Source organism: Sphaerodactylus townsendi, linkage group LG06 (assembly GCF_021028975.2).
Source record: "Sphaerodactylus townsendi isolate TG3544 linkage group LG06, MPM_Stown_v2.3, whole genome shotgun sequence".
Classification (NCBI taxonomy): Eukaryota; Metazoa; Chordata; class Lepidosauria; order Squamata; family Sphaerodactylidae; genus Sphaerodactylus; species Sphaerodactylus townsendi.
Genome location: NC_059430.1, coordinates 18,024,253 through 18,048,400, shown reverse-complemented (window position 1 = coordinate 18,048,400; position 24,148 = coordinate 18,024,253). Strand labels below are relative to the sequence as shown.

General features: G+C 46.4%; 1 protein-coding gene across 1 annotated transcript in view; it reads right to left on the bottom strand.

The window, feature by feature from the left end:
* Window positions 1-22,485, bottom strand: part of DERA (deoxyribose-phosphate aldolase) — a 36,704-nt gene extending 14,219 nt beyond the window's left edge. Inside the window, exons 1-6 of the mRNA XM_048501497.1 lie at window positions 22,436-22,485; window positions 20,107-20,278; window positions 19,833-19,839; window positions 17,381-17,476; window positions 14,353-14,487; window positions 4,790-4,918 (exon numbers count right to left, since the gene is read on the bottom strand). Of these exons, the coding sequence (XP_048357454.1) occupies window positions 4,790-4,918; window positions 14,353-14,487; window positions 17,381-17,476; window positions 19,833-19,839; window positions 20,107-20,278; window positions 22,436-22,485 (589 nt within the window). The remainder of the gene's footprint in view (window positions 1-4,789; window positions 4,919-14,352; window positions 14,488-17,380; window positions 17,477-19,832; window positions 19,840-20,106; window positions 20,279-22,435) is intronic.
* Between the last annotated feature and the right edge of the window lie 1,663 nt (window positions 22,486-24,148).

The following is a 24,148-nucleotide window of genomic DNA, read 5'->3' as shown; positions in this document are numbered from 1 at the left end:
ACGGTATCTCTGATAAAGCTTTATAAATGCACACAATTTTTTTTCAAAAAAATCTAAATTTGTTTTAGAATAACGACTGAAGTCAGGCCCATCTCTTCAAATTATTTATTGTACTTATACTCTGGTCTTCCTTTTAGAAAACTTTGCATGGTTCACATGAAGTTCTGCATGGTCTCTCACCCTGCCATGGGACAGGGTCCACCTCTCAGCTGCCACACCCCAGCCCCTAGTCCAGTGGTGGTGAACCTATGGCACGGGTGCCAGAGGTGGCACTCAGAGCCCTCTCTGTGGGCACATGCAGAGACGCCCCCCCCCCCCACCACACACATCTAGGCTGGCCTGGGCCACTGGGCTCGATTATTAGCATTAAACCTAAGACCTAGTTTTGAGGGAAGCAGTGTAGGTACCCCTGCTAAGCTCTGTTAAACCCCACTGATTTTCATGCGAAGAACTAAAGCGCAATCCTTTAACTGGGAATAAGCTGGGGATGGGGTGGTATATCAAGTCGAAAAAATAAATAAATAAATAAAAAGCTTGGTTGCTGGCAATGGGGCTTGCTTCTGAGTAAACCCTCCTAGGGTCATGATTCACCCGTTCGAAGAGTTGCACGGTTGCTTCAAAACAAAGCCACCGACTACCACCAATCTTACTCCCGAGTAACGCATGCCTCGGAGCCAACTGTTTTTTTCTAAACTAAAACCTCAGTATTCTGGTTAAATTGCCGTGTTGGCACTTTGCGATAAATAAGTGGGTCTTGGGTTGCCATTTGGGCACTCGGTCTCGAAACTTAGTTTAACTCTGATGCTTCCCAGCGTCAGCAGCGAGCTGTTAACTAATTTTATTAATAAAAGCCTATTGTCTAACCAAACTTGCGGGAAAGTTGCTGAAATGGGAACGGGGGAGGGGGGGGGAAATGAGCTGCTTGAAATGGATTTGGAAAATATATTACACTGAACAAAGCAAGCCAGAAAATTAGGCTCTTTTATCAGGATTTGAAAGTGCTATGAATTTTAAACATAACTTTTTTAAAACGCCAGATATAAAACACAACCAAGATCATCACACTTCAATGTCAACCGGAGTGTATTTTTCAATAGTTTCTGATAAAAGCACTTTTATTCCAATGGAAGTACATGCCTCGAAGAAAGGCAGAAATTATTTTTGCTTTGAAACGGGCAGGCTTGAAATATACACGCGCCACACTGTGTCAGAACACCCAAACCCTGAACCAACAGTCCTTGGTTTGGAATAAAATATCGTATTTACAACTATTAAGAAGACTGATGCATGAACTTTTTATTTTTATCGCATCATGCATGCATGCTTCCCACAGTAGCACACACACAAAATGGAGAAGTCCAGGCTCAAAAACTCTTATAAGAGCTCTTCAATATTGGGGGGAAACAGCAGACAGAAAAGGGAAAGATTTGGACAAACACACAGTTGTACAAACTTGGGTTTCGTTTCAATCCCAAGCAAAGGTGATGGGGGTGAAGCTTCATAGAAGAGGCCGTCTATTGTCTCCACTCTTATCCATTCTTGTCCTAGAACAGTGATGGCGAACCTATGACACGGGTGCCAGAGGTGGCACTTAGAGCCCTCTCTGTGGGCACGCACAAACAGAGTTCATCATGGGGGGGGGGGGAGTCAATCCCCCCCACACATTTAGGCTGGCCTGGGCCGCTGGGCTCCATTATTAGCATTAAACCTAAGACCTAGTTTTGGGGACGCAGTATAGGTAACCTTGTTAAGCGCTGCTAAACCCCACTGATTTTCATGCGAAGAACTAAAGCGCAATCCTTTACCTGGGAATAAGCTCGATTGCTGGCAATGGGGCTTGCTTCTGAATAAACCCTCCTAGGGTCGTGATTCACCCATTGGAAGAGTTGCACGATTGCTTCAAAGCAAAGCCACCGACTACCACCAATCTTACTCCCGAGTAACGCATGTCTCAGAGCCAACCATTTTTTCTAACTAAAACCTCAGTATTCAGGTTAAATTGCCCTGTTGGCACTTAGCGATAAATAAGTGGGTTTTGGATTGCAATTTGGGCACTAGGTCTCGAAAAGGTTCGCCACCACTGTCCTAGAAGTACAGACTACTGAGATCAGGCAAGATTCTAGAATCAAAGGACTAATAGTAGAGTTTCAAATGAAAAGTTACACTGATGATATCCTGACGATTTCAAATCCACAACAGTTGAAAATTTATAATGGAACAAATTGAGAAATTCAGATCCTTTTCGGGCTACAAAATTAAACCTTGGCAAAAAAATAAATAAATAAAGGATGAAGGCCAAAAAAAAAATACAATGGCCATTATATTTTCAATTGGTTTCAAGACTAAGAAGGGAGGTGTAATAAGAGAATTTGTAAAGGTGGTTAAGCAAACCAAATGGCCTCTTACTTCTACTACTCAGGGGTGGCCAACCTATGATGCTCCAGATGTTCATGGACTACAATTCCCATCAGCCCCTGCCAATGCTGCCAGAAGCTGATGGGAATTGTAGTTCATGAACATCTGGAGTGCCATAGGTTGGCCACCCCTGAAGATGTTCCCAATCAATGCAGAGCTTTCTCTCTCACGAAGTGCAATATGGTATCAGCCGCAATTTTATTGGGGAGGTTCCAAAAAAACCCACACTCAGATACAGCCTGCCCCTCTAAGAACTGAGTAGAATCCACATCTTGTATTCTCTTTTATTGTAAAGTTTTTTTAAGAGAACCGAACCAGGTAATGAAAGATAGCTCCTAGAACAGCGGCCTGCAACCCGCGGCTCTCCGGATGTTCATGGGCGACAATTTCAATCAGCCCTGCCACTTGGCCATGCTGGCAGGGGCTGATGGGAATTGTAGTCCATGAACATCTGGAGAGCCACAGGTTACAGACCCCTGCCCTAGAAGAATCTGATTTCAGAATATACACTCAATTGCATCAGATAATCTGCTCATAAACTGAGGAACTTGGTACACCCTGGTGGCGATCCTTGGTCTCTGCAGCAGGCCCCTCCCTCTCCCTTACCCCGTTCTCATGACAATGAGAAACCTATTCAAAAGTTTCCCTACTTCAAAATGCAGCTCTCATTTGTACCTCTCTGCACCGCCCTCCCCCACCCCCCCAAAAAAGAGAGATCTGACTGACTCATTCTGGGCAAGCGCGATTCCGAAGAACAAATGAAACTTATTTAACAGCTTTATTAAAATAGTCCATCATAATCATTAACGCGCGATCTCTGCCAAAAAAAAAAAAAAACTCCCGCAAAAAAATTGGAACAAAGTAGATTAAATATTTATAAGGAATACCTCTCACTCTCTATACGAGAGTTCGGAGAAGGCAAAAGCCATAGTGTGAATCTTAGTCAGGGAATCAATTTGAAAAGAATGAGGTGGGAATGGAAATGAAAACTGGGGGGGGGGCGGGGTTGTTTCCCACTCCTGTAAGTTATGGCAGACTAAAATATCCATCTAAAAACTCCCAGCATCTGTTCAATGGCAGCTGTAAGTAACATTACCCACACTCAGTCAATTTATATCCTTCCTTTCTATTAAAAAATAAACAGGCCCCTTTAAATTATTCACAGGCAAATTAACATAAGCACAAAAGCTGCCGCAGCTCAAGCGTCGGCACAGGGGTGCCTTTCTTAGCTCCAGAGCCACCCATGATCTCACACGACGCAGACAAACCGCTTCAACACACCTTCTGCCCTCGCATTTCAGAGCAGTGCAAATTTGAGATCGGCGCCGGTTTCAACAGCAACCCCACTTTTGTCCTGCCATTCATCCAAAGAGCTAAGAGAGGCATAGGTGGCTCTCCCTGCCTCAATTGACCCACAAAAGTTGAAACGGAGACTGTCCCGAGGACCCCAACTGAGTGTTCACAGACTGAACTCGAATCTCCAGATCCTAGTGTATCCTGCTAACCGTGACATGACGCTGGATATATCTAACAAAAAGTAGAAAGCACACTGCTAACTCTTCATGGACCCAACTTGTTAAAAAAAACACACAGATATGTTCCTGGATTCTCCCCCACCCCACCCCACCCCATCCCCCACAACCACAGAGAAATTTTGGCCAGTTTTAAATTACCCCACCAGTTTTCGCATTGCTATGATGAGCTGAGAAATTTCACTCGCTTCTTCTAACATATATTGGGCTCTGGTGGTTTGAGCCATGCTTGGACTCTGGATAAAGATGAATCTCGGACTGTGTGGCAGGCAGATGCAGAGAAAGAGTGGTTGGTCTCAAACAAAGTACTTCATTGCCTTTCAATAACACTACTAATCAAAAATCCAAAAATCTATTTATTAACTAAAAATCCAAGACCTAACAGTTGGGGAGGAGGAAGGTTAAGCACGGCCTCAAACCCACCTTCTTCCTTCCAAATCCCCAAATTCTCCTTGCAGGTACTCAAAGTAAATCCAGACTCGGCCACCTAGACCAGTGGTTCTCAACTTTCCTAATGCCACGACCCTTTAATACAGTTCCCCATGTTGTAGTGACTCCCAATCATAAAATTATTTGTGTCTCAGTTCCTGACCATCGGAAATATGTGTTTTCCGATGGTCTTAGGCAACCCCTGTAAAAGGGTCATTCGACCACCAAAGGGGTCACGACCCACAGGTTGAGAACCGCTGACCTAGATAAATTCTGGCTGGGAATTCTGACTGGGAATTCTGACAAGGACAGACAATGACTTCCCCAGGGCTGACTCCTATCCATCTGGCTGTTACCAGATTACTCTCCCAAAATTTGGGCAGAAAGAAACATATATATGTGGTGGAAATTACCTGCCATCATGGCTATCAGACTGGCTTTGTAGACATTCGTAAGCGATCCCAGCTCTCCAGTCCCCAAGATAGTCTTCATGTGAGCTTCGCCACAGGCCTGACGAAACTGATGGATTTCCTCGTAGAGGACTACAGGAGAAGAAGGAAGGAAGGAAGGAAGGAAGGAAGGAAGGAAGGAAGGAAGGAAGGAAGGAAGGAAGGAAGGAAGGAAGGGAGGGAGGAAGGAAGGAAGGAAGGGAGGGAAGAAGGAGGAGAGGAGGAAGGAGGAAGAAGGAAGGAAGGAAGGAAGAAGGAAGAAGGAAGGAAGGAAGGAAGGAAGGGAGGAAGGAAGGAAGGAAGGAAGGAAGGAAGGAAGGAAGGAAGGAAGGAAGGAAGGAAGGAGAAGGAAGGAAGGAAGGAAAGAAAAAATGGAAGGAAGGAAGGAAAGAAAAGAAAAAAGAAAGGAAAGAAGAAAGGAAGAAAAGAAAGAAAGAAAGAAAGAAAGAAAGAAAGAAAGAAAGAAAGAAAGAAAGAAAGAAAGAAAGAAAGAAAGAAAGAAAGAAAGAAAGAAAGAAAGAAAGAAAGAAAGAAAGAAAGAAAGGTTAAATATCCATGTCGAGCTCAGTGCTACATTCCAGGGTCAGGCTAATCCATTAACTTTTCTCTTATTTAGTTAATTTTAGAATTCTCCTCATTGTAAGCCACTTTGCAGATATTTATATGGAAGGTCTGAACATAAATATCTTGAACAAAAGGATACGGTTTATCTGTAAAGGGGAAGTCAAATGTTTAAAACAAAGCAAAGTCCCAGAACCCAGACTGCCTTACAGTATTGAAAGATTGTAATTCCTCCTTTATGAAAATTAGATGCAGCTCCAAGGACTATATTGGAGAGCCAGCCAGAATTGCAACCACCAGCGAATGTACATCTGCTACCCTATAAAGCTGACTCATACTTTTCTAGCTCAAAATGGTCCACTTTGACAGGCACAATTTCTCCTGTGTCTCAGGGAGGGATCCATCTCAGAACTTCCCATCTGAAGTCCTCTAACTGAAGATGCCAGGGACTGAACCGGCCACCTTCTGAACACAAAGCATAGTGTTATTCGATTGAGCTCCCTACCCTCTTCCAAAGCCCTTTGTGGAGGTATCCTCTCTTAGCCACAGTACTGGGAAGCCCAAGGATTCATGATGCAAGGTTGCTTTTAAGTATAGATATTTAAAATGATCGATATTTTAACTAGAGATGTGTTCATTATAGGATAGCTTTTTTTAATTGTGATTATCATATGTGATACGTCGTTCGTCATCCTGAGCTTGGCTTGCCGGGGTAGGGTGAAGTATAAATGTAAAACGAATTCAATTAAAATCCACCCCAACCCTGAAATGTTTGCAATGCAAAACTTGCAATACAATTCTGCTTAAAAACTAAGACCACTGAAATGTTTGCAATGCAAAATTTGCAATACAATTCTGCTTAAAAACTAAGACCACTGGAGGATCCCACTGTCAGAAGCAAGGAAGGCGGCTACCAAAGACAGGGCCTTTTTTGTGGTGGTACCCCTGGCTGTTTAGAATGTTCCCTCTGCTTCTGCAAACCCAACACTTTTGCCTTAGCTTTAAGTGTCAAACTAAGATCTTCAGACACAGTTTGTAACAGACTTCTCTCTGTGATACACCTCTGAAGATGCCAGCCACAGATGCAGGCAAAATGTTAGGAACAAGACCTACCAGACCACGGCCACACAGCCCAGAAAACCCACCACAACCAGTTGAATCCGTCCGTGAAAGCCTTCGACAATAAGATCTTCCTGTTCACCCAGGATTACTATATGGGTGGGACTTCTTCCCTTCTGTTCTTAGAAAGTTCTTAGAAATACACTCTACTTGGGGCTACCCTTGAAGACTGTTTGGCTGCTAAAGCTAGTGTAGAACACTGCAGCTAGACTGCTGGTCGGAGCCAGGATCTGGGAGCATTTGACCCTATTACAGCAATTACACCAACTGTCAATATACTCCCTAGCCCAATTCAAAGCTTTTTTTTTAAAAAAAAATTAAGCAAACTAGAAATTTATTTTAAAAACGTAACTGCCACAAATGTAACTAAATAGGTTGAATCCACAGATTGGACAGAAGAGACTGCTAGGGGTTTAAATTAATCTGGTAAGCGCTGGCATCTTTTCAATCTTTTGGAGGCACTTGTCAACTGTTTTCTTTAGGACTGTATTTGGTTGAATTATTAGCACTGAACTATCATTTTAAATCTTGGTTCTTAGTTTTTTTTAGTGTAGTTTAATTTCTGTGTTTTATCTATGTCTTGAATTCTTTTAAGTTAGAAAAGCGGCGAATAAATGCTTTAAGTGAAACAAATAAATTTAAAAGAGGTGAAAGCAAAGGAGCTTTCAAATGTCGTAGGCTATTTTAGAATGGCTGACGTGCCTTTATTAGATCTGGTTTTCATGGTTTAAGTCTCCTCAGAAATTTATTCTGATGTGTTTAAAAAAATAAAAAAATAAAATGTGTTCAGATAGGCGAAAGGGTTTTTACACAGTAACCAACCTTCACTCAGACATCAATTTCATTTTTAGGATGCGTGCTTTCCTGTCATAAGTTAGCAGGCAGTAGGACCCTGGTTAGTTTAAGCCCCCCTTCAATATGGAATTCACCCCCTTCAAAGTGCCAGACAGCCATCTGTGTTTCTGTCCCTTCACCTTTAAATAGCATCTGAAGGCATTAATATTCTTCGGATGCTTTTACAGACTCCGCGACAGGCTCTTTTGAATACATCTTTTTTCCTTCCTTTCTTCCCCTCCCTGTTTCTCCCTTTCACAAAAGACTTTAGGACACAACAGTACTGTATTTATTCCTAAAACGCAAAGCATCCCAGGAATCAATTTAGAGGACAGCATTGTCGTCATGTACACAGACCCTGTGTTTAAGGTAGTTTTATAATACAAAGGTGACCCGGAGCGGACATGACTCTTCACTGAAGCAAGCCGGAGCAGAATTTAGCTCCGTCAAAACTGGTTACTTGGATTCATGCGAATTTGGAAACTATGGATCCAGCGCAAATTGCTGGGAGCTTGCCTCGAGTATAAACAGATTGCTATCTGGTGTATTACCTGTAGATCAAAACCCTTTCTGTGACCCATGAAACAAAAGGATTATATAACTTGGAAATTAACTTTCTGTGATGTTATGGGATATGCATTCACCTGTAAGAAACAGTTACAGCTCTCTCTTTGTTTTTCAAAATGAGGCCCTCTGATAAAAGCTGACAGAGCTTTAGTGCATCTGAAATCCCAGCCTGCGTGTCTGTTCTAAAGAAGCCACCTCTCTTGGATTTGCGGGTCCCAAGTCACCCAACCAGAGCACCAAAACGTGTCTTTTTTCCTGACAGACTGTTCCTTCAAATGTCAAATATTTGAATGAGGAAATTCTCACTTCCAGAAGGAAGCAAAACTGGATACAGGGAGGGAGGGGAAATGTCTGTGCCCATGCACCTGTGTTAAATGGATCCTCCATATTCAGAGGCAGTACACCGCTGAATACTAAATGCTGTAGCAAAACTGGAGAGGGGCTTTGGTCTGCAATGCCTGATTTGCCTCCTGACCATTCTTGTGGAAATGGGGAGGGCCTTTCCCTTCCCCTGTGAGGTGGGTGGTGCTGAGAGAGCTCCAAAGAACTGTGACCAGCCCAAGGTCACCCAGCTGGCGTGTGTTGGAGTGCACAAGCTAATCTGGTTCACCAGATAGCCCTCCACAGCTCAAGTGGCAAAGCGGGGAATCAAACCTGGTTCTCCAGATTAGAGTGCACCTGCTCTTAACCACTACGCCACGCTGGCTCTACCCTTTTGTTTGGAGAAGCTGAATGAACAGCACCACATTTCTAGCTCAGCTAGATTAGAGTCCAGTAGCAGTTTAAGAGACTGAGACAATTTGGGGGCGGGGGGGGCGGGGGGTTGACTCTTGAAAGCCTATGCCTGAAAAATCTAAGTCTGTCTCTAAAGTGCTACTGGACTCAAACCTAGCTGCGTCCTTTCAGGCCAACATAGCTACCCGCTGAAACATTTCTAGGTGTGACCAATTTGCGCTGAAAACAGGTAAGTCTTTGGCCTGATCCAACAGGAATCTTCAGACAGAGAGGCACAGACATAAGGATCACGTCTCTTTTGTTCCTTGTTTGTGATATACCGGGGCGGGGGAGGTAAATGGAATAATTTTTAGCTTAAAAAATACTCTTTTCTTGTTGGCACTAATGGAAGATTGTTAGAGAAAAGCTATCTACCGGGAACGAGCTCAGCAAATCCAGCGCAAGGACACGGCGCCGAACCTAAAAAAAAAGGGAGTCACACAATAACGCTTGCTTTTATACTCCAATCCATTAGAGAGCACTTAAAATAATTGTTAAAGACCAGGCTTAGTCAATTATAGTTCAATTGGCACACGGATATTCAACAATAGGTAACAGCAGATTTAACTTAAAGCTTGGCATATTTGGACGCACACTGAAGTACTTAACATTTTCAGCAATTTTCGAAACAAATTAAGCGCTGAAAGACTGTTCAAAAAGTCCAGCGGTTCCCCCATCAAGCCCGACCCTCAACTTTTGAGACGGGCTTTCTTAAAAGCTTTAAAAAAGAGAGCATGTGCGAGACAAAGAGAAATCAAGGGCAAATTTTCTTTTTTTCAAAACCCACATTCCCAGTCTGATAATACAGGGAGATGTTGCAAATTGCCTTTGGAGTGAATTTGCCTCCCCGATCGCAGGGGCGTGGGAGGGAGAGGAGGTGGTTTGGCGCAACAGTGCTTTTGTTAAGTCATCTCTTCCGGCTTTGTTCCTTTGCACCGAAAACTGGTTTGACCCAAAGTGAACCTTGGATGCTGTCAACGGGAGAGGCTCTGCTTCGTCTCCCGTTGTTTTCAAAAGTTTGGAAAGTGAGCTCAATCGACGGGGCCTTCTTGGTGGAGGCTCCAAGACTCTTCCAGGAGTCTCTCTTCCAGGAGACTCAATTTATTTTTGAAGAGGAGTGTTTATAAGCTCACTTTTATCTCAAGCATCTGGGACCCAAGTTGGGTAACAGATTAGACGCAGGAGTCTGCAACCTGCGGCTCTCCAGATGTTCATGGACTACGAATCCCATCAGTCCCTGCCAGCATGGCCTCCGCCCCTCCAGCACAAAGACATGAACAACACCTTCCCTCCCTGGACAGAAAGTTTCTTTTAAAGCTACTATTCAACAGGACAGACTCGGGCACAAGCTGGATGTTATGAACATGCACATGAAGCTGTCTTGCGCTTAATGAGACTCCTGGTCCATCTCAGTTAGTATTGTCTACCCAGGCCGACAGTGGCTCTCCAGCACCGTGGGTGGCAGTGTTTCAACTCACCTGCTGCCAGACCCTTTAAATGCAGATACTGGGAATCGAACCTGTGTCCTTGAACACACCAAACAAAGGCTCTATCATTGAGCCACGACCCCTCGCCACCTGACTGAACAAATCAGGGACTCTGGGCCTGATTTATGCTCCCCGCAAACACGTAGAAGATGTGGGTCATTTTCTTTTGAACAGCCTGAAGAGGCTGATTTTGCTCAGAGCTGTGGCATGAAGGGAGGAAGGGGCTGCTGCGTCTTCCCCACAGGTTGTTTTCTGGAGCCTAAACAGCCAATAGGCCCTACCAGGAAATGCCAATTCCCTTATGTAGCTGTGGGCCTGTGGGGAATGTAATCTTGAGGGAACCCAGACCAGACATGTTTAAAATTGTATCATTCAGTCCAAGTGTAAGGCTAACCAAGGTTTTCCTTATCCCAGGGACTAGAGTGCCCTTTAGAAATGCTCTCCAGACCTCAAAATAACTGCAGGAAAGTCCTGAGCCTCCGTGGCTGGGTTCTTGCAACGCAGAACTGCCTCATGCTGATCAGGACACTAAAAACTGTTACTGGAGCTTATTCCGAAGAGAGTGAGGTTTAATGGAAGCCGCAGCTAGGATCAAAAGCTGCCAACGTGGGCACGAGCAAATTGCTCAACAAGTCACAGGACAGGAAAACGCGGATCCTTAAACGGGAACCGAGCGCTTTCGACACTGAAAATGCTGAGATCATCAAGGCCAGCTTCACGGGTGAGTGCTCAGAGACAATGGACGAAACAGCGCACAAAAGGATCGTGCTTTGCCGCCTTCTCTAGGTGCCCTTCCCAATTGGCCAAGAGGGGCCAGCAATGTGGAAACTACGCTTTCTTGCTTCTTGCTGACTCTGCCGGTCAGAGTTTTTAAGAAGGGTGCGAGAGAGGATTTGCTGTCAGGAGCTGCGGAGCAGAGGGCCGCGAGCCAGGAATGCCTTTCACTTGGCCTCGCTCGGATTTGTTAACCGCAGTCATCAGCGAGCCGACGTTAGGGGGAAAGCCGAACGCTGGCACAGAGAACCAGACTGCGAGGTCCAACGCGGTTCTTGTTGAATGGGCGGCTGGAACAGGATTCTCCGTCTAAGGAAGTTGCATGCTAATGCACAGACACTAATTGTACCCAAGGATTTGGGGGAGGGAGCAAGGGTTAACACAGAGCTTAGTTATTGGAGCACTGTCAACACTTAAAGGCAAACCATTCAAGGTACATTAAGAGAAACCCAATTACGGGGGGGGGGGGGGGGGGGGAAGAAAGCCCAACTTCTCCTGCATTATCATGCTTGCTAATTAATAGCATTCCAGGGAGAAAAGCAACAGCAGTCTAAATGGTACGGAGCGTGCCCCCAGATTCTGCAAAAACCAATTAGAAAACACACAGATTTTGTTGTCAAGAACAAAATTAAAAAGCCTGGTGTGTGCGTTTTTTCTTAACAAGACACCATCCAACCCAACAACCCCTCGAGTTCTTTTACAACTGTTTGGAAATAATTAGAACGTTGGCACCCATGTAGGCCCGTTTTCCCCCCTTCCTGTTTCACGTGAACTCAGACAAAAGTAAGAGGAAATGTTCTACAATATTCTCTTGCACAAAACGTTGCAAAAACCTGTCACGGGGTTCAGCAAGCACTAACAAGTTAAGGCGAAAAGATTTTCCTGTTTGCTTTTCCAGGTAATCAGAAACTGTGTGGTGGGGGGGGGGGGTGGTTCAAGGTGTGACAAAAATATTTGTTAACTTTTGACTACATACTTAACTTTCAGATTCAGTTCCTGTGGCAACTCATAGACCATGATTTCCAGGATAGAAGCTTCCAAGAATCAAAGCTGTTTTGGTCAGATACCAAAGTATGAAGAGAGTGTGGACTCTTGTGAGCTTATATCTGGGAAATATTGATGATCTCTAACAGGAGTCCCCCGTGTGGTGTTCGTGGGCACCATGGACACCGGCCAACCTCCTTCCTGGCATTTGTCAAGTGTTTTTAGAAACTGGGCGGGGTCAGATGGCGCTTCTGGTTGGCCACTGGAGAGCTGATTGGCTGAGAAGATTTTTTAAACTGTTGCTTGGGGCACAGTTGCCACCGCAGGAAAAGGATCTTCACTGAGCCACTTTAGGCAGGCACACTGTGTATATACACAAGAAATACGTTCATTTTTAAAGGCACCCTGTTGTCAAAGCTTCTGTCTGAAATGATGAAGAATTACTATTAAGAGTTGTGGTCGGGTCTGCCTCTTAGGGCGGCCATTTTGTGGCTGGCTCCGCGTCTTGGGGCGGCCATTTTGTAGTTGGCTCTGCATCTTGGGGAAGCCACTTTGGGGTTGCACCCACCACACTGCATCACAATTCCACAGAGGCCCGTACGCTCAAAAAGGTTGGGGGCCTACCAGGGAAGTAGGTATAGATTTTTTATGGGGGGGGTTCGGGGGTGGGGCCACACCCCCACCAGCCCCTAGGGCATGGCCACGCCTCCCCAAGCCCCGCCCCTATCCTAGCGCTTATAAAAGCAGCTCTCCAAGGTCAGGGATGGCAGACGCCCCTGCCCTGCCCTGCCCTGCCCCTCCCCTCTGGGCAGAGGCATAGAGGGAAAATGGAGTCTGGTGCAAAATCTGAGTTTTGCGCCCCCCCCCCCCCCGACAGCCGCTGTGATGCTGGAATCCACCCCCAAACAGCATCACTTTCAATGGTGTTTAAACTAGAGAGCCCAAATTCTCCTTTTAAATCCACACCTTTAAAGGGAGAATCTGGGGTCCCCCTGAGTTAAACAACATTGAAAGTGATGCTGTTTGAAGGGAGAATGGATGCTTCATCCCCCACACTGAAACAACATCACTTTCCAATGTGGTACGTAGTGGTTAATAACAGGTGCATTCTAATCTGGAAGGGAACCGGGTTTGATTCCCAGCTCATTGCCGTCTCTGAGCTGCTGGGAGGCTTATCTGGGGAATTCAGATTAGCCTGTGCACTCCCACACACGCCAGCTGGGTGACCTTGGGCTAGTCACAGCTTTTCGGAGCTCTCTCAGCCCCACCCACCTCACAGGGTGTTTGTTGTGAGTGAGCAAGGGCAACGAGATTGTAAGCCCCTTTGAGTCTCCTACAGGAGAGAAAGGGGGGATATTAATCCAAACTCTTCTTCTTTTTCTAAACTGAGGCCCTCAGATTCTCCCTTTAAATCCATGTCGAAGGGGGTGGATTTAAAAGGAGAATCTGGGGAAATTTGAGGGGTGCCTGCTGTCAGGGGTGCAATGGTTAAGCTAGAAGCACCAAACTTTCAGGGTATCTTTAGGAGTCTCTCCTAATGATACCACCCAGGTTTGGTGAAGTTTGGTTCAGGGGGTCCAAAGTTATGGACCCTCAAAGGTGTAGCTCCCATCTTCTATTTGCTCCCATTGGAAACAATGGAGGATGGGGGACCCCCTTTGGGAGTCCATAATTTTGGACCCCTTGAACCAAACCTCACCAAACCCGGGTAATATCATCAGGAGAGTCCCCCAAACAATCCCTGAAAGTTTGGTGCTGCTAGCCCAAACAATGCACCCCCTGCAGGCCAAAAACCAAAAAAGCACTAAAAGGTTTTAAAAACCCACAAACGGGTGGGCGGAGCTTCGGACATGAACGGGGGGCGGGGTCCAAACCCGAGAACACCCCCCCCTTACCTATGTCCATGGGGCCTACGGTCTATAAGGTGGTACTGGACTTGAATCTAAGCATTCTACTGTAGATCGACCTGGCTTGCCACCTGAAACACACAGAACTTTGAAAATAATGGCCAACTGGTGGGATACTCTACTGAAGCCAAGCAGGTCAGGGGCTCGATACAAAAATTTCCTGGGAAACCCCCTGTGCTCCCATTGCCTTGAGCTCTGCGATGGAAGATACATAGGGTACAAATCTGGAAATCTGTTGCAAGACCCAGGGTTCCACCCTGCATCATTTTGGAAAGGCTTACATACTTTCAAATGGGTGCTTTGTAATGCACTGCAGACCCCCACAACACTGTTCAAATGACTCTAATGCACACAGGAGGAGCTAGGAGACTGGCTCGCTGATTCTTTACTGAACTGCGAGAGGCTGTCGAAAGGGCCTCCGTGCAACAGCCAAAGCAAGGCAGCGTATCGACAGCCAAAACAAGAACCGTTTTCCTGGAGTTGAGTATTCTTGTCTTATCCCTTGACTGGGCACACTCACCTTCCCATTGGCCCGTTAGGACCAAGGTCCTGTTAATGACAATGTCGATCTCTTTGGCACCATCTTCCACCGCTAAGCGGATCTCCTCCAAGCGAGTTTTCAGGGCCGTCTGCCCCGCCGGGAACCCCGTTGCCACTGAAAAGAGATACAACACAAAACAAAAGAGACGTGCCATCCATAAAACAAATCATCGCGGGCCAAGTTGTGCGAGGTGTGCAACAGCTCTCCGTGTAAGCAGGGATATCTGAATGACCACCTCCTCCCATATTATCCAGCCTGCTACTTCCAATCCAATCCAATCCAATCCAAAAACCTTTATTAGGCATAAACCAGAAGTACCATACATTCCAAGTACAAAAACAGGATCATTGTTACACATCATGTAGAACACGGATTTAAAATGTAGCAACTGCTTCAGAAATTTCTACATTAGGGCTGTTCAATAGCTTAGACATTTTTAGTTTGTCTGAGAGAAACATAAATTCTAGAGGTAGTAAAGCTCCCAGATCGGTTCTAATATCATTATACCTCGAACAGTAAAGCAGGATATGAGGGATTGAGTCCATAGTGTTGGGACAGTACCGACAACAACGCCCACTTTGTGGGATGTTAAGGAAACGACCTTAAAGATAGACAGAGGGGAATGAGTTGCACCTTGCTCTGGTCATGACCCATCTGCACTTATAATTAACAAGCTGTTCTAAATATACAGCAGGGCTAGATTTCGGGGGTGTGATCCCAAAGTATAGAGGGGAACAGGAGCTTTGTGCAGCACTCAGCCTGCTACTTAAGACTCACCTCAGTAGCCCTGGCCTTTGTGCCTCCTCTATCCGAAATGAGGCAGTTGCAATGCGAGACTGGGCCCTGTTGGTGGTGGCACCTTGCCTTTGAAGTGCCATCCCTCTTGCCCATACTTTACTATTGTTTAGACACCAGGGTAAAACATATCTTTACTCAGGGTATCAATAAGAGTTTTATCTCATCGGCTCTTGAACAATCTGCTTTTATGAACAGTCGTTATGTCATGTAGGTCTAATGGCTTGTGTTTTATACTGTGGTTTTAATCATCAGCCACCTCGAGCAGGGCTAGGAAGAGGTGGCTTAGAAATAAATAAATTCCACAGGGGTCCCCACAGTGAATTTCTTTCCCCTTTACTCCAGTTGAAAGGATCTGTAAATAAGGAGTCTGTAATTCAGTAGGATTCCCCACAAAGATAGGAAATGTTTATGTGATCTGGATTGTCTTAAAAAAAAAAACATTTACCATGTCATCTGGCCTCCCATGGGCACAAGGGGGGGAGGGGAGTAGCCAGACGCCATCCACATTTTAAAATGGGTTCTGTTTTTATATAATTGATATTTAAATTATGTTTTAATATTTGTTTTAACCTGTTGTGAACCGCCCTGAGCCCTCAGGGGGAGGGCGGTATATAAAACTAATAATAAATAAATTAATTAAAAAATTGTGTAGAATCTGTTTCCCATATGATGTTACACAGTCCCTTCTATGTGTTATCTAGGGAAAAATATATAGTCCCCCTTTTGCCGGAACTTGAGGGATAAATGATGAACAGAAGGTCATTTTTCTTTTAAATAGTGATAGATACGAGGTTTTGGAAGCTGCGGCAAAAATTTTAACTGGTGTTATTACTATGCGCTCCAAATTGTGTTAATTGTGACGGTTGTTATGTGGTGTTTTATATATGCCATTAAAGGTTTAAGAAATGGAAATGGAATTCAGTACCCTGTTTCCCCGAATATAAGACATCCCCTAAAAATAAGATGTAGTAGAGGTTTTGCTGAAGTGCGAAATATAAGGCATCCCCCAAACGTAAGACATAGCAAAGTTTTTGTTTGGAAGCATGCCCGACGAACAGAACACAGAAAAATAAGACATCCCCTGAAAATAAGACATAGCACATCTTTGGGAGCAAAAATTAATATAAGAAACTGTCTTATATTCGGGGAAACACGGTATTTATTTGGATAATCATGTCCTTGAGATTAACACAGTGGCAGCAAAGTTTCTGGCGGAGGCCTATAAAGCTAAGCCCTTGTGGTATATTGTCTTTTTTAAAAAAAATATTACATTGTTCATGATTTAATTGCTATCTCTGTCGATATTTTATTAAGAATGCCATCTTTATGTTTTAACTTCTTGTTTGATAAGAACTTCTTGTTCAACAACAAGGTGGCTGTTGTTGAACTGGCCTATTTAGATGTAGCTTCAGCTCTGCAGTGGGTCGAACTCAGCGCTGAGGACTCCTGTCATGTCTAGTCAGCCCCTCAGGCATGAAGTGTGCTAGGTGACCTTGGGGCAGTCATTTTCTATGAGCCTCACCTACTTCACAGGACTTCTGTGAAATAAAATAGACGTACCACCCCAAAATGGCACCCAACCAAACTTACCCCTGTGCCCAGCCTGTGGCCAAACTTCCCTGCCTCCCACTGAACACCTGCCCACCATCACAGAGGAGGAGGAGGAGGAGGAGGGGATTCAGATTAGCCTGTACACTCCCACACACGCCAGCTGGGTGACCTTGGGCTAGTCACAGCTTCTCGGAGCTCTCTCAGCCCCACCCACCTCACAGGGTGTTTGTTGTGAGGGGGAAGAGCAAGGAGATTGTAAGCCCCTTTGAGTCTCCTACAGGAGAGAAAGGGGGGATATAAATCCAAACTCTTCTTCTAAATCCAAAACGAGAACAAGAAGAACAAGAAGAACAAGAAGGAGGAGGAGTTTGGATTTATACCCCACTTTCTTTCTTGCAAGGAGTCTCAAAGCAGTTTGCAAACTCCTTTCCCTTCCTCTCCCCACAGCAGACATCTTGTGAGGTAGGTGGGGCTGAGAGAATTCGGAGAGAACCGTGACTGGCCCAAGGTCACCAAGGAAGAGCAGGGAAACAAATCCAGTTATCCATATGCTCTTAACCACCTGCTCTTAACCACTACACCATGCTGTGGTAATAGATAAAATATCATCCACTGAAACATTTGGAGCCCCCTTTTCAAATAAAGATGGAAAGCTTACCTGAAGCTACAGGGATCTTACAGCCAGCAGCCCTGAGTGCTTTGACAGCGTCGGCTACTCTTGCTGGATATACACAAACAGCAGCAGTTGTAATATCTAAAACAAGCAAACAAACAAATAAATAAAAACAGAGTTGACTGCTGCAGATTTTTGACATTCCTCAATAATAAACTATTTCTGGAAGCAATCTCAAGCAGATCTACTTGGAAGCAAGTCTCACATTACTCTTTGGCGCTTACTCCCAGGAAAGTATCCTTCAGACCAAGGACACCCATGGAGGGGGTGGGGGCAGAAAACTTAGATTTTGCACCGGGCTCCATTTCCCCTAGCTACGCCTCTGCCCAGAGGGGAGGGCAGAAGGGGCTGCTGTCTGGGAGTCCAGCCAGTGGGGGGAAGGGCAGAAGGGGCGGGGCAGGGCAGGGCAGGGCAGGGCAGTCTGCCATCCCCGGCCTCGGAGAGCTGCTTTTATAAGCACTGAACCCGGGGACGGGTCTTGGGGAGGTGTGGCCACTCCCCCGGGGGGGGGGTAGGGGCATGGCCCCGCCCCCTGAACCACGCCATAAAAAATCTATAGCTACGTCACTGCTTCAGACATCAGTTTAAGATGACACTTCTGCCTCCCGTTCGGAAGGCATTTTGAAGGCCCAGCAAAGAGATGAGTTGGGAAACAGGGTTAGACATTTGTGAGAATTTTTTACCACGTTTGCTATTGATTCACTGGACCAAATAAGTGGGGAGACCATACCGTGGCAAGCCCAGTTTATTCTATCACAGTGCAGACGGAGGAAAGAAAGAGGTCACATGGACCTGAAGCAATGCATCAAAAAAATCTTATGATTGTCACCTTCCCACAAATAAGAGAGTGGGAGAAGAGAAAAAGGAGAAGGAGGAGTGTTGGTTTTTATACCTGCTTTTTTCTACATTTAAGGAGTCTCAAAGCAGCTTACAATTGTGCTCAGGAGCAGCAGAAGCAGGCCATTGCTTTCACCTCCTGCATGTGAGCTCCCAAAGGCACCTGGTGGGCCACTGCGAGTAGCAGAGTGCTGGACTAGATGGACTCTGGTCTGATCCAGCAGGCTAGTTCTTATATTCTTATGTTCTAATTGCCTTCCCCTCCCCTCCCCACAACAGACACCTCGTGAGGTAGGTGATGCTGAGAGAGTTCTGAGAGAACTGTGACTGCACCAAGGTCACCCAGCAGGCTTTGTGTGGAGGAGCAGGGAATCAAAGAAGGAAAAGAAGAATTGTGTGTGTGTGGGGGGGGGGGATTATATCCTGCCTTACTCTACTTTTAAGGAGTCTCAAAGCAGCTTACAAACTCCATCCCTTCCTCTTCCAAAACAGACACCTTGAGAGGCAGGTGGGGCTGAGAGAGTTCTGAGAGGACTGTGATTAGCCCAAGGTCACCCGCAGGCTTCTTGGGGAACAGCAAGGAAACCAAGCCCAGTTCAACAGATCAGAGCCAGCCTCTTTTAACCACTACAGCACAAAGGCACGCTAACATCCCATACAAAAAGGCTGCCTTTCCCAGAATGTTCCCATGAGACTAATCTGCTCATCAGAACAACACCTACGTGCTATTCCCTTTTAGCAAGCTTGTCAGCCCAGCCACAACTAGATCACAGGGCTTTCTGGGTAGTTCCACCCACAGAAATGCGTTCCTGAATGCCTCAAAAGAGAAGCACCCATTTTGTTGATATTCCAGAACACGGGGGGGGGGGGGGGGGGGGGGAGGAGGAAGAGAATTGCTTCGAAAGACTGGTGGTGGTGAATGCCGAGTCTCACTGTTGTGGTTTAGTATGTTGTTCTTGTAGCCTGGCTCCAATAGGATTGGGCTGGATCTGGTTTTAGTGGTCTTATACCAGTGGTGGCGAACCTATGGCACAGGTGCCAGAGGTGGCACTCAGAGCCCTCTCTGTGGGCACATGCGAACAGAGTCACCCCCAACACACACACACACACACACACACACACACACACACACACACACACACACACACACAGATATCTAGGCTGGCCTGGGCTGCTGGGCTCCATTATTCGCATTAAACCTAAGTCCTAGTTTTGGGAAAGCAGTGTAGGTGACCCTGATAAGCGCTGTTAAACCCCACTGATTTTCATGCAAAGAACTAAAGTGTGATCCTTTTACCTGGGAGCAAGCTCGGTTGCGGGCAATGGGGCTTGCTTCTGAGTAAACCCTCCTAGGGTCGCGATTCACCCATTGGAAGAGTTGCACAGTTGCTTCAAAGCAGAACCACGAAGCTAACTCCCGTGTAGCGCACACCTTGGAGCCAGCTGTTTTTTTCTAAACTAAAACCTCAGTATTCAGGTTACATTGCCGTATTAGCACTTTGCGACAAACAAGTGGGTTCGGGGTTGCAATTTGGGCACTCGGTCTCGAAAAGGTTCGCCATCACTGTCTTATACTGTTTCTGCAATCCGTGAAACCCACTTGGAGCCTGTTTATCAGAGAAAAGGTGGGCTAGAAATGTCTTAAGAGGAAGGGGGTTCTGAGGGCAGAAGAAGCAAAGGGTTTGTGGAATGTATTGTCAGAGGCTTTCCCAGCCAAAACCCCACAACAACCAGTTTGTTGAACAATGAGAAAAAACTCTTATCAGTTTGGAGTCGCCGGTGAACTTTTACAGCCTCATCCAAAGGGGAGGGGAAGGGCTCCAGAGAGCAATGCAGCCTTTTACCGGCACGTCTGCCCTCCCTTGGGCACTTACCCCGATGAAGGGGGCAGACACGCCGGTGGCCACCCGTCCCACAGACACACCACCGCATAAGCTGGACGTCTGGGCTGTGGCGGGCTGTGCTGGCATCCCACTTGGACACCAGCGCGGGGGGTAGGGGGGCCGTTCCTTGGGGATGGAGTCAGCTTCCTCCAAGGATTGATATCTGGCAGCACAGGGCTCCGGCCCTCAGACTTACGCCACCCTTTTTGTGGCATAAGTCCTGTAAGCCCTATGGCAGTGATGGCGAACCTATGGCACAGGTGCCAGAGGTGGCACTCGGAGCCCTCTCTGTGGGCACACACACACAGAGTTTGTCATGTGGGAGGTGGAAAATCACCCCCTCCCCCAACACACACACACACATCTAGGCTGGCCTGGGCCACTGAGAACGATGTGCACGCACCGCAGTGAGTAGGGAGGACTTGGCTAGCAGGTCTGGTGCCTGTGCTCTGGGTGGCTGCTGCCGGGGGGTGGGGGCGCAGAGGAGACAGTGATGCTAGAGAGGTACAGAGCGGTGCGCGCAGGACTTGCTGGAGTCTACAGCAGGCTGACCCCTTCTCGCGCAGGTGGGGTGGAGGAAGAGGGAGCCAACCTTTTTTTCTAAACTAAAACCTCAGCATTCAGGTTAAATTGCTGGGTTGGCACTTTGCGATAAATAAGTGGGGTTTGGGTTGCAGTCCAGGTTTGGATGGGGCTGTAAGTAATCTTTTCCCCTCTTTTCTTTTTTAAACAAAAAGGTGATTGTAAACAGAGCACTGGTTTCTTGGATAGATCAAAACGTCACCGTTTTCCTAAGAAATTCTGGATTAAAATGCATCATTCCGTTTGTTATCAGCAAGTTCTTCTCCGCAGCGCAGACCATTTTTTAAAATCACAGTTCTTCTCCCAAACATCTTAAAATAAAACCAACAAACTGCCTTCTTCGTGTTTAAAAGGAAACCATCCAGACAGAGGCTTTTGCCAAGAAAATCACATTACACAGCTGTTTGCCTGTACAGACATGGCAGACGTTGCCGATGAGAGAATCAAGGAACATAACATTATTGATTATAAATCTTTACAGAGGTTGCATATTGGTGTGCCTCCAGTTTCAATATATATAGAGTTGTGGGGGAGACCTGTCATCTTATCTTTACCAGATGCAGTCTTGCCAGTCAAAAAAGTTTGTGTTCACAAACTTGGTGGTAACAGGTTCCCATGGTGGTGGGATTCAAACTGTGGTGTAGCGCCAATGGGGCTGGGTGGGGCACGAAGGGGGTGTGGCCAGGCATTCTGGGGGCGGGGCATTCCTGGGCGGGGCTGTGGCAAGGACGCAGCTGCTGCGCTGGTCCTTGGGCGGGAAACGAATGCACGCAGGCACAGGCTGCCACGCACGCCGGTGCACCTCCTGCTAGACTGCTTCAAGTTCTGTGCGCTACTGCTGAGAGGAGGGGCGTAACGAAGGCAAAAATCACGTGGCAAAATCACCAATCAGTAACCCCCTCTCGGCACACACAAATAATTAGTAACCTTCTCTCGGGAACCTGTGAGAACCTGCTGGATTCCACCTCTGCCTTTTTTTCTTGATATAAGCTTTTATGGGCATGCTCAGACACTGAGAATGGTCTTGCCAATTGACCGTTGTGAGTTTTCTGCACTGTGTGGCTGAGGTCTGGTAGTTTTTGCTCCTAACGTTTCGCCTGCATCTATGGCTGGCCTCTTCAGAGGTATATCACAGTAAGGTGTGTTTCAGCCATAGATGCAGGCAAAATGTCAGGAGCAAAAACGACCAGGTCTTGCCAATATTTGTTAAGAGACTCATCTCTCCTTCCCAGCTTTTACTACTGATCGACAGCATTTGATAATAGCTGGATAACGTAAGTATTGCTTTGTGCTACCCACTTTCCTGAGTGGCAAGAAATTCCAAAAGCAAGGCTAGGAGATTTACAGTGCAATCCTGGGGTAGTAAAACCGCTCAGGAAGCAACATGATCCCAGCCCCCGACACACAAAGAAGAGGAGGAGGAGTTTGGATTTCTACCCTGCTTTAAGGAATCTCAAAGCAGCTTACAAACTCTCTTCCTCACCCTACAACAGGCACCTTGTGAGGAGGTGGGGCTGAGAGAGTTCTGAGAGAACTGTGACTGACCCAAGGTCACCCAATAGGCTTCATGTGTAGGAGTGGGGGGGAAACCCCGGTTCTCCAGATTAGAGTCCACCTGCTCTTAACCATTACAACACACTGCATCTTGTGCCAGTGCAAGGGACATTTACACCAGAGCAGAAGCACTAACGCTGGTACTGAGGAGCCGAATGGCAGCGTGACATCTGGGTGCCCTCACCGCCAGAACTCTTCCAACACAGAAGTCCGCACTGGCACCAAAGGCGGCATTCTTATGGGTGGATCCGGTTTTAGCCCGTTTCTTGAGTTCTTTTGGCCTGGGAATGCCCCCATTTGCCAGCATAAACTGATGCCGGCAAAATCAGCGGTGCAACCGCCTGAGCTGAATAGGCCGCTTCCATATGGGGTGTGTGGCCTTCAACTTGCCATCTGCTGCGCAACAAAACTCTTTGGAGGCGGTCCAGTTGTGCCGTCCCCAGGCATGCCGTAACTACCCCCCCCCACCCCTCCCCCAGGACTGCACTGCCCAACAGCAGTGGCGCAGAAGGTTAAGAGCTCATGTATCTAATCTGGAGGAGCCGGGTTTGATTCCCAGCTCTGCCGCCTGAGCTGTGGAGGCTTATCCAGGGAATTCAGATTAGCCTGTACACTCCCACACACGCCAGCTGGGTGACCTTGGGCTAGTCACAGCTTATCGGAGCTCTCTCAGCCCCACACACCTCACAGGGTGTTTGTTGTGAGGGGGGAAGGGCAAGGAGATTGTAAGCCCCTTTGAGTCTCCTGCAGGAGAGAGAGGGGGGATATAAATCCAAACTCTTCTTCTTCTAAGAAATATCCCACCATTCTAAGCCCAGTGACTTAATTAGATTTGCACGGGCATAACTCTGCCTTGTTAGCTCGCTATGGAAGAGAGAAAGTGAGCCCAGCGGGCTTAAGGTATCTTGTAAACCAAGCAGATATTACAAAATATTCAAGCAGAACGTTAAGAGGAAGCAAAATGGAATACTGATCCCCCAGACAGCAACACCTCTAACAATGTACCCCCGTTTGAGTTAACTCCATCCTGAAAGCACTCTCTGTCTCTGTCTCGGTCTCTCTCTCTATATGTATATGCTTCTGTTTACTGAAACTGCAAATACACTAAATTAAACATAATTGCAAACATTTGCATAATTTAGTCACAGTATTCAGGATGGGTTACTGTAGGGCAGAATTTTTTAACTTTTCCTCTACTTCGCACGATCACTTAGAAACAGAACTAAAACTGTGCTCTGCAGTAAAACAACCAAAGCATCTCAACAGGTTATCTGGCCTTATACTGCCACCTAGCAGCACAAATCGGCAAGGGCCGTGGCTCCTTGGTAGAGCACAGTTGCATGCAGAATGTCCCCGGTTCAATCCCGGGTGTCTCACGTTAAAAGGATTTCGGGATGCACGTCCTGGGATTCCCAGGCCCCTTCCGCACACGCAAAATAATGCTTTTTCAAACCATTTTCACAACTGTTTGCAAGTGAATTTTGCTATTCCGCACAGCTTCAAAGAGCACTGAAAGCAGTTTGAAAGTGCATTATTTTGCATGTGCGGAAAGAGCCCTAGAGAACTGCAGCCACCAGAAGAGGAAGAGGAGGAGGAGGAGTTCGGATTTGTACCCCGCCTTTCTCTCCTGTAAGGAGACTCAAGGTGGCTTACCAACTCTTTCCCTTCCTCTCCCCACAACAGACACCTTGTGAGGTCAGCGGGGCTGAGAGAATTCTGAGGAACTTTGACTATCCCAAAGTCACAGAGATGCATGAGTCGGTTTACAGCAGTCCTAAGCACAGTGCGGTGTAGTAGTTTTAAGATGCTGGACCAGGACCTGGAAACCCAAGTTCAAATCCTCACATGCACCATGTCAAGTCAAGTCAAGTATTTACTGTTTGAGCCACTGGCTATA